This window comes from Microcebus murinus, chromosome 2 (assembly GCF_040939455.1).
Source record: "Microcebus murinus isolate Inina chromosome 2, M.murinus_Inina_mat1.0, whole genome shotgun sequence".
NCBI classification, from domain to species: Eukaryota; Metazoa; Chordata; class Mammalia; order Primates; family Cheirogaleidae; genus Microcebus; species Microcebus murinus.
In genome coordinates this window covers 103405220-103415268 of record NC_134105.1, presented here as the reverse complement: position 1 = coordinate 103415268, position 10049 = coordinate 103405220, and the positions used below count along the sequence as shown (strand labels likewise).

The 10049-nt window shown below is 53.0% G+C and overlaps 1 protein-coding gene across 3 annotated transcripts; it reads left to right on the top strand.

The window, feature by feature from the left end:
* Positions 1-272: 272 nt before the first annotated feature.
* Positions 273-9049, top strand: PMVK (phosphomevalonate kinase). 3 transcript variants are annotated; one of them, XM_012767926.3, is made up of 5 exons: positions 273-1079; positions 2805-2868; positions 5341-5493; positions 7335-7464; positions 8520-9049. In XM_012767926.3, the coding sequence occupies exons 1-5, from the start codon at positions 985-987 to the stop codon at positions 8654-8656; spliced, it is 579 nt and encodes a 192-aa protein (XP_012623380.1). In that variant the 5' UTR covers positions 273-984; the 3' UTR covers positions 8657-9049. The 3 variants fall into 3 exon arrangements, with proteins under 3 accessions (XP_012623380.1, XP_012623379.2, XP_020140910.1); XM_012767925.2 differs by lacking the exon at positions 273-1079 and adding an exon at positions 1555-1578; XM_020285321.2 differs by lacking the exons at positions 273-1079; positions 2805-2868 and adding an exon at positions 4496-4602.
* Positions 9050-10049: the final 1000 nt, after the last annotated feature.

Here is a 10049-nt window from a genome sequence, read left to right as displayed (position 1 = left end):
AACTCCTCTTACTCAACTGGGACTGGGTGTCAGCTGTTGTGGGCAGAGGCAGAACTGGGAATTCAGGGAAGGGACAGATCACCACCACTTATTCCGCCTCTATAACTCCTGGCTGGGAGCTGCACTCCGGATAAAACTAGGCAATCTCATCAGGGTGGCTTCAAAGCCCCCTTCTAACCTATACTATTGATGTCACCCAGCCATTCCAAGCTCTCTAACTTCCGAAAACATTTGGGGAGGGGGCTGCGGCTAGAAAAGGGAGGAAAGGCTTCTCCCAGGGTTTGTTCAAAGGGTCAAACTGCAGTGCCTTCTCCAGCTGTAAAACCTGCTTAACAACAAAAAAGCGCGTGTTCGACTAAGCTCCTCCCCAGTATGACGCCACCAGACACGCCCCTTTGTGTCGTTGCCTCGTTCCACCTCCAGAAAGACCCACTTTCACTGTGGGGAAGATACAGACTTGCTTTAGCACAGGCATTACAATGCACAAATAAGAAGGCAGTTTTGGAAACATATTCGACACTATCACGTCCACATTATCTTTTCACACTGTTGTAGGGCTGTGTGGACGGGACCGTAAGGTTCATCTCAGGAAGTCGTAAGACGTCATCCCCCTTAGGGGAGAGCAGTTGCGTCCAATTCGTCCCCGGTGTCAGTTGAGAAGGCTGGGCCGTGACGCCGAGGTCCGGGCGGGGTTGGGCCGTCCCAAGTGCGTCCTGGTGGGGGAGCTGCCCTAGGGGAGGCCGCGCCGGGGATAAACCTCCTTGCTGTTCACAGTTCTCTCCCTTTAGCCGGCCGTATTTCTCGAGACGCGAGTTAAAGTGTGCACCCGCGGGCTGTCAGTCCTCTCGGCAGCGATGCGGCAGAGGGGGCGGCAGCGCTCGTCGCCGCTCCCCGTAGTGGCCGCGTCCGCTTCGCGCGCAGTGGTGCGATTTTAAGGGTAGGGAGAAGTGTCAGCGTCAGGGGTCGGAAAGCTTGGCCCGCCACATGGCCCCGCTGGGAGGCGCCCCGCGGCTGGTGCTGCTGTTCAGCGGGAAGAGGAAATCCGGGAAGGACTTCGTGACCGAGGCGCTGCAGAGCAGGTGGCCGCGGGGCGGGGCAGGAGGACGGGGAGCTCTCCGCGTCACGGGACACAGGGGTGCGCTTGAGTGTGATGGAGAGCGCTTTGGAGTAGGGCTGCCCCGGCTGCAGGGCAGGATGAGCCCTGAGCCAGGGAAGGTGGAAGATTGTCAGCATCCTCTAAAACAGCCATCTACACACGCCCACTTCGAAGAACCAGGCGGGCACCTCTCCAAAGACCCCTGAGCTGTAGGTCTCTCTCTCTAAGAGGCACTAACAACAGTTTCTACTCACGCACTTTGCGCACACCATTCCTAATTCTCACAAGGGGTTCCAACGTCAGGATCCTTGCCCCGACCCACCACCTAATAGTTGGGGTTTGCCTTTATTTTGTGCCAGGCACTGTGTGTATATGTCATTTAATCCTCATGACCTCTTTAGTGTCTGCATTTCACAGAGGAAGAAACTGAAAAGACCTCTGAAAAGTCAAACAAACAAACAAAGTCTTGCCAGGGACACAAAGTAAGTGGCAAATCCAGGATTCAAATTCAGCTTTGGCTTCCAGGCTGGTTTCTCTTTGCTTTACCTCGCTGGCCCCCACATAGCAGTAATGCCTTTCCCACAGTGTTTACTGTCACAGCGAGATACTCCGCGGGGGACCGTTTCTGCTGGGACAGGAGCTGGGGGAGCGCAGGAGGGGCAGGAAGTGGAGTGGGCCTCGGGAAGGCCAGTGGGGTTGGGGTCCTAGGAGGCTGATTTTGAGTACCGTAGGGGTTCTAAGATATTGTGGTGGAGCCCAGGGCAGAGGTCACCCTCTGAGTCTTTCACCAGCAAGTATCTCACTACTTTTTCCTCAGTTGCCATCTCTCCTTATCCCCAAACACAGAAGTCAAATAGTGGTCACAGGCCCTGGAATTAGACTGCTGGGATTCCAATCCTGGTTCACCATTTATTAGTGTGTTTCTTATGCACTCTGTGCCTCAGTTTTGTCATCTGTAAAATGGGGATGATAATAAGGTGGTTATAAGGATTAAATGCATGTGAAGGGCTTAGAACACTTATTGGCACCTAGTAAAGGTGCGGGAACTAAGAGTTGGCTGTTTTTGTTTTACCAGTACTGGCTTCATTACTTCCAGTCTTGCTTTGGGCAAATCAGCCCTCCTTGCTCAACTTGAGTTTCATCATCTGAAATATGAAAATAAGAACACTTATCGCACTATGTCATTAAGTGTGTCTGTGAGCATCTCAAGGCCAGGGTAGGAATCATGTGTCTTATTCACAATTCTATCACCTGGATCCAAATATAGTACCCAATAAATGGTTGGTTAAATAAATTGAACAACTGAATGAATGAATTATTTATAATATGTTGTGACCAAGTCAGTTGAGACTGAGATACCTTGGCTGTGAGAGAATTAGTTCAGGGTCCCAGCAGTAACCTAACCTAGCCAGAATATTGCCAGGCCTGGATGTTCCTACTGTAATTACCATTTTATAGGTTTTACCTGTTAGTTCCAAGGCTCTATTATCATCATGTGAGTTTCATAATACTCTTGCGTGGGAGACAGAACAGTGTTATCCCTGTTTTCCAATGAGGAAATTGCATCAGGGTCGTTGAGACCTCCCAAGGTTATGTAATACCACTAGCAGAAATGGGACTTCAACCCAGGCCTCTGGACTCTTCTTCTGGGACCTGGAAACTTCTGGAAGCTCTAGGTTAATTTGATTCTGATCTCCCTGTCCCACAGACTTGGAGCTGATGCCTGTGCTGTCCTCCGGCTCTCCGGTCCACTCAAGGAGCAGTATGCTCAGGTAGGCGGTGGCTCTGTGGCACCTGGTGTGTTGGGAGGAGCCAGCTCTTGGGCTTTGGAGCTGGGGCTGCTGCTTGAGTCACTGGCATGGTCCTCATGACCTCTGCTAGCAGGGTGGCGGCCAGCTCTTGGTTTTCTCTGAGTGTACCCTTTGGCGGGGGTGCATTTTCAGCTTAAGCTTCTTTCCTAATAGCCTTATTTATTTTAGGCCACTTCCCCAGAGATGTTCGAGAAGGTGTGTCTGGGAAAGGCTGTAGCCGCTCAAGTTGGCATCTCTGATGCCATGTGATTGGCAGGGATGTCCCCTTACTCAAAACATAAGATGCCTCACATCACCCCCGCCCCTCAGCTGGCCTGACACCACCCCTAGAATTATCCCCTTAGAAATGTAGTCACATGGGTCGTCAAGACAATTTATAAGAAAACCCAACATGTAGAACAATGCTACGTTTGTCTAAAACTGAAGAGGAAATCCAGAAGGACTTTGTGACCGAGAATCATAAATATATTTGCTGATATATTCAGCTATTCAGCAGATACTTCTGGGGTGCCTGCGTTGTGTTAAGCACCGTCACAGGTGCTCGGCTGTGTGTCTGCACTGCCCTGGGAGGATACGTGAGTGATGGTACCCTGCTTGCCTTCAGGGAGGGGACAGTGGTGAGAGAGATTTTTACTATAAATGAACTGTGTATCTTTTGAATTTTGAACCATGATATTTAAAAAAATATAGGATTGTCGGCCCGGGGGTGGGGATGGCTCACACCTGTAATCCTAGCACTCTGGGAGGCCAAGGCGGGAAGATTGCTTGAGCCCAGGAGTTTGAGGTTGCTGTGGGCTAGGCTGATGCCATGGCACTCTAGTCCGGGCAACAGAGTGAGACTCTGTCTCAAAAAAAAAAAAAAATTAGGATTGTTAAGATAGGAGTTTTAAAAATGAGCATATAGGAACTCTCAGAATCTCAGATTTCAGGAAAGGAACCTGGAAGGCAAGGTCAGCTGCCCACACAGTGACAGCCCCCTGCTTGCCCATGTTTCTGCCCTTGGCCTCTAGGTGCACCCAAGAGGCCTCTGGAGCCACATACGATGAATTTGTCCCCCCTTCTGTATGGCAGCCCTGCCTCCGTGGGAAGCACTGAGTCTTCTCTCACCAGCTAACAGACTCGTTCATAGGGTGGTAGCCTGAGGGATGGTGGAGACATGAGGTTCAGTGGTTTTCAACTTTTTTTTAGTGAGATCCTGTCCCATGTGAAATTGGATGCAGGAGTTCCTTGTATCTGGGAGACAGACTGGGAGAGACTCTGATTGTGGGGGGAGGGGGGAAGAGGGCAAGGAGGAGGCACTCCGCCTTCCCCAGTGGGGCCCACGTACTTTGGAAGGCCTGCAAGGAGCAGTTTCCAAACCAGTGATCTACTTCCAGAGTTCCCGCCTTAGGCCCTACTCCAGACCGACTGAGCTAGACCGGGGTCAGGGGAGGCAGAGGGGCAGGAGTTTGTATTAAATATTTTTAAAACCTCCGAGGGACTGTGATAGTCCAGACTGCCCTTGCTGTTTGGAAGTCCAACACCACTCCATCCCCCACTCCCATTAAAAACAAAACCAAAATGAAATGTTAGTGCATTGATTTCTTAGGTTACAATGGGAAATGTAACTGACAAGCAGATCACAGTGCTCCTGGAGGGAAACAGCTTCACAAGCGGGAGGTGGCTGCTGACCTCACCTCGGAACAAGGAGGGCAGGTGGGCGATTAAAGTGGGAGCCCAAGGGAGGATGTCTTGCTGCAGTGAGTTAGTGGGGGAGCCAGAACTTGAACTGGGTCGTGTTTTTCAGACCTGTTCCCTCCTGAGGCTCTCTGGCTGGACCCCTCTGCCTGTCAGTGTCCCTAGAGAAGGGGAGGCCAGGTCTGGAAGCAGCTCTCCAGGGTGGTCAGAGCAGCTCCTCCTGCCTGAGGGGTCCTCTGGATGTGGGAGGCTTGCAAAGGCGCCAGGGATCTGGGGATGGGAAAGGTGTGATGGGGAGAGAGGGAGACGTATGCTCTCCCTGGGATTTGGGAAGGGAGCAAATAATGCCAGGAGGGGTAGTGGGAGGTCATGGAATGCAGGTTTTTTTTGTTTTTTTTCAGATTTCCCACTTTAGTTGAAGGCTAAGCCTGTGCCCAGGGGATGCAAACTAATTTCAGGATTAGTTTTAAGCCAGAAATAATTGGGAAGGTAAAATTGTAAAAGAGAAAACCACATCACACATTTCAAAGACAAATTGAAACAATTTCTGGATTATCCCAAGACCTTTCTTCCATCTGCCTGTGCTGAGGCTTTCTTAGTTGCTAGGGCCCTTTCCCAGGCAGACCTTTGTCCTGGCCAAAATCTTGCATCTGCTCTGGGGGAGGCAGGTGAGGGCGGGCATGGCTGTTCCACTGTTTTAGGAGAGAGCACTGAGGTTGAGAGGCCGGTGACACAGATGTGATGTGCTTCGGGCAGGAACACGGCTTGAACTTCCAGAGACTCCTGGACGCCAGCACCTACAAGGAGGCCTATCGGAAGGACATGATCCGCTGGGGGGAGGAGAAACGCCAGGCCGACCCAGGCTTCTTCTGCAGGAAGATTGTGGAGGGCGTCTCCCAGCCTATCTGGGTAAGGGGGCGCCATGGCAGCATGAAGAACACCTGTTTCCCCAGCTCTCCGCTGTGTTCATCTCTGTCTCCACTGCCACCCCCCTGCCTGGTCCAAGCCTCCACCATCTCTCGCTTGGGCAATGGCAGTAGTCTACGCCCTGGTCTCTGGCTTTGGCTCTTGCTTTCTATGATCCATTTATTACACAGCAGCCGGAGGGACCTTTTAAAAACATAAACTAAGTCATGTTGCTCTTCTGTTTAGAACACTTCAGTGGCTTCCCATTTTTATCATGAACAAGATCACCATCCTTAACGTGAACTTCTGGGCCTTATCTGATCCAGCTCCTGCTACCCTTTTAGCTTCCTTTCTCCTTGAGCTGCAGCTACAGTGGACTTCTCTCTGGTCCCTCAAATAATCAAGGTCCTTCCAGAATCAGGGCCTTTGCACATGCCCTTCCACCTGTCTGGACTGCCTTTTCTTTCCCTCTTTCCCTAGTTAGCTCCAGCTCAGTTTACATGACACCTCCACAGGGAAGCCTTCCCTGATACCAGCATCTTAACTGGTGCTCCCCGGCAGGTGCTCCCACAGCACCCTACCCTTTTCCTTCCTCATTCATTTGGGCAGTGAATATTGAGTCTCTACTTATGCTAGGCATGGTTCTGGGTGCTGACGATACATTGGTGCAGAAATGCTATAAGTCTCTCTGCCTTCAGGGAGCTCACGTTACAGATGGGGGTGGGGAGAGAGAGGCACAAAATAAATATGGGGTATGTCAGGTGGAGATAAATACTAAGGAGTAAAATAAAGCAGGCCTGGGTATGAGGAGGGCTGGAGAGGGGTTGCTGTTTTATTAAGGGTGTCAGGTAAGGCCTCACCGATATGACGACATTTGAGCAAGACCTGAAGAAAATAAGGTAGTGAACCTTAGCAAGGGAACAGCTATTTGGGAAGTAGCTTTCCAGAAAGAGCAGAGAGTGCAAAGACCTGCAGCAGGGAGTGTGCCTGCTGTGTTGGAGGATGAGCCAGGGGCCAGAGTGGGTGGCGTCAGATCACGTAGGGTCTTTGGGAGTGAGACAGGGAGTCATTGGAGGGTTTCGGGCAGAGGTGAGACGAGATCTAAGATTTGAAAGTCTCGCCCTGGCTGCTGGGGGGAGGCAGGAGCAGAGAGGCTGGGCGGAGGATGTTTCTGTAACACAGGTGAGTGTGGCTGGGGTGCAGGGTGGTCGTGGAGTGGACAGAAGGGGTTGATTTTGCACCTATTTTGAAGGTAAAGCGAATAGGATTCGCTTATGGGTTGACTATGGGTTGTGAGAGACCCTACCAGGGATTTTGTTCTGAGCAGCTAGACCAGTAGAATTGTCATTTTCTGAGACAGGGAAGTAGAGGGTGGAAAAGGATTGGAGAGAAAATCAGGAGTTGCGTTTCATCTGTGTTGGAAGTTGAGACGTTGATACGCCCTGTGATCACCCGGTTGGTTGGGACGCTGCTTGCTCAGCACCTGTCTCTCCTCCGGACTGCAAGCCCCGCGAGGGCAGGCGCAAGGTCTGTTTTGTTCACCGCTCTAGCCTCAGCACCCAGGACAGTGTCCCGGCACAGCAGGTGCTGCTGTAGCACTTGCTCAGTACCTGGGTGAGTGAACATGCCAGCAGCACCGTGTGACCTGTAACCAGCCCTCAGCAGCGTGCTCGGTGTGTGAATGGATCTGTGAAAGAGGAGGCCGCCACTCCCGTCCCTGCGGCTGACTTGCTCGTGGTCGTGGAGGTGGAGCCCCGCCACTGCTCTGGGTTCTGTAGTCCCCACTTTCCCTCACCTCCAGCACCCTGTCATGTTGGTCACCTGTCTGTGTCCCTTCCCTGCAGCTGGTGAGTGACACGCGGAGGGTGTCCGACATCCAGTGGTTTCGGGAGGCCTATGGGGCCGTGGCGCAGACAGTCCGCGTGGTAGCTTTGGAGCAGAGCCGACAGCAGCGGGGCTGGGTGTTCACGCCAGGTGAGCTACTCATGACTTCTGTCCCCAGGGCTCGGCACACAGGCCAGTCACCCCATGTGCAGGGCACAGGCTACCCCCCTGTGCTCCAGGTCTCCTGCTCTCTCCCCTGCAGGCCTGGGGAAGTGAGTGAGGGATTATAAAGTAGAAGCTGAGGCCTCTAGGTTAGGAAGTGGGGTGGTGGAACTGGGCTGTCTTCTCAAGGCCAGTGGGCTTCTCTGGAGGTCTGGCTGGGACTCACCCCCACGGCCCTTCACCTTTGCTCCCCAGGCTGGGGGGAAGTGACAGTGGTCATAGGGCAAGCCTAACATGACAAATCTCACTCCTGTTTGATTACCATAGTAGCAGGGGCGGCGGAGGAAGCTCTACTAGGAGCTTCCATGGTGCAAGTCCAGGATCTGCTCTGTGGGCAATTCAGAGGCACAGCTCAGGCCTCCGTCTTGTGCCAGGTCACTGTGACCTGGAGAAGTTCAGATGCAATGGGGGTGGCCACTATGAATGGCTGCTCGTCTCTGGGGCCCACACCCAGGCCAGGCCTGTGCTGAGCACTCTATACACGTCATCTCCCCTTGTCACCACCACAGATCCGCCTGGTGGATGCTGCTATTAACACAGCCGTGGTCAGATGAGGCGCTGGCCTGGGAAGGTCAAGTCTCTTTCCCAAGGTCACAGAGTGAGAGCAGGAGCTGGCCCCTCAACCCTGTGCTCCCAACCCTGGCACACACCGCCTCCCAAGAGGATTGAGTCAGGCAAAATGGACACAACCAGCTTGACATAAAATGAAATTGCAGTGCCCTTTTGGGTTGTGTGTAGTTTCGAATAACCCAATCCACCCTCTGGAGGCAGTGGCGAATGAAGGGTTAAGTCAACAGGGGCCATCTGGGGGCTCAGGAGGCTGTGGGCTGGGGTGGGGAGGTGCCTTCGGGGTGGGTGGAGCGTGGCTCAGGGGTAGCAGAGGAGAGGCCGGGGAGGGCTCGCTTCATGCGGGGCCAGCGGGCCTCTGCGCCCGGTGTCCGTCTGGAGGGCTGGGGCCTGACCTTGCTGTGCCTCCTCCACAGGGGTGGATGATGCTGAGTCAGAATGTGGCCTGGACAACTTTGGAGGCTTTGACTGGGTCATCGAGAACCACGGAGATGCGCAGCGCCTGGAGGAGCAGTTGGAGAGCCTCCTGGAATTTATCCGCTCCAGATTGTAGTCGTTGGGCTCTAGGATGAACCAGGGGCTGCAGGGGTGGGGATGGGGCTGACCCTGCAGGAGGTCCCTGATCCTGGCTGAGGTTGGGGAGCAGACAGAGGCCCTGGGTCTAGATTTCTGGGGGCCCGGTGGATGTCGAGCGGGTCAGGAGACCTCTGGGGACCTCGTTTTCTCTATGGGGGGAGCATAGCCCTACCTCTTCAGAAAGAGACTTTAAAAGGCACAGGAATTGGCTTTGCTTGAAGCAGAAATGTCACCGTTTCCATGGGTGCCGGGCTTCTCAGCCCGTGTGGCCTTGCCTCCCTGTCTGGGTACACTCGGCCTCTCGTTCTGGGCAAGAACTCAGGCTCCCTGGTGTGGATGCTAATAAACCTCCTTGGAGTATACGCTCAAAGCTGGATATCTCTCATTTTCCCCACGACAACATGGTCTGTGTGGGGCTCAGAGGGGGTGGGGTGTCACGGTGGCTTTGGGCCCTGGCTCCGCCGCCAACCTGGGCTGAAAGGCATCCCATAGACGTTGACCTGTGCCTGCACCTTGCAGGCAGGAGGCCTGGTGTGTCAGAGGCGGGACTGGGCTTGAGGGTCTCACCCTTTTTGGATGGCCCCAAGAAAGGCTTGGTGATTCATAGAAAATGCCACCAGCAAGTGCCCCTTTTATTTACATAGCCTTTTATAATTTCCAGATTTCCTCTAGATTCTTCACAGAAATGGCAAGGAGAATATTCTCATCTGCATTTTTTTTTTATTTCGGCATATTATAGGGGTACAGATTTTAAGGTTTCAATAAATGCCCATATCCCCCCTCCCCCCAAAAGTCCGAGTCTCCATCATGAATTTTTCTTTTTTTTGAGATAAGAGTCTCACTCTGTCACCCAGGCTAGAGTGCCGTGGTATCATCATACCTCACAGCAACCTCAAACTCCTGGGCTCAAGTGATCCTCCTGCCTCAGCCTCCTGAGGAGCTGGGACTGCAGGTGCTCACCACTATACCTGGATAAATTTTCTATTTTGAGTAGAGATGGGGTCTCACTATTGCTAAGGCTGGTCTAGAACTCCTGACCTCAAGCAGTCCTCCCCCCTTGGCTTTCCAGAGTGCTAGGATTACAGGCATGAGCCACCACACCTGGCATTTCATCTGTATTTAGCAGGTGCCAAGAACTCAGAGAAGGGGAACAACTTGTCCAGGTTTGGAGGGTTAGTAAGGGTCAGTAGTTGAGCACAGGCCACTGGACTCCTGCCCAGGGCCCCTTCTGCCACATTCCGATGGGGTGTGGTACAAAGTCCCATGGCTTCCTGCATCCTCACCAAGCCTGAGCACTCCAGCTCTCTGGCCCTGGCTTCATTCTCCTCACACAAATTCTGTCAGTTCTCACAGATAAGGGGGCAACCGAA

What these genes read in the sequence shown, in the direction of transcription:
- PMVK (XM_012767926.3), top strand. Translation starts at nt 985, where the DNA reads ATGGCCCCGCTGGGAGGCGCCCCGCGGCTGGTGCTGCTGTTCAGCGGG. An exon ending in ACCGAGGCGCTGCAGAGCAG is followed by an intron (nt 1,080 to 2,804) that starts GTGGCCGCGGGG and finishes CCTGTCCCACAG; the next exon opens with ACTTGGAGCTGATGCCTGTG. An exon ending in GGGCTGGGTGTTCACGCCAG is followed by an intron (nt 7,465 to 8,519) that starts GTGAGCTACTCA and finishes CCTCCTCCACAG; the next exon opens with GGGTGGATGATGCTGAGTCA.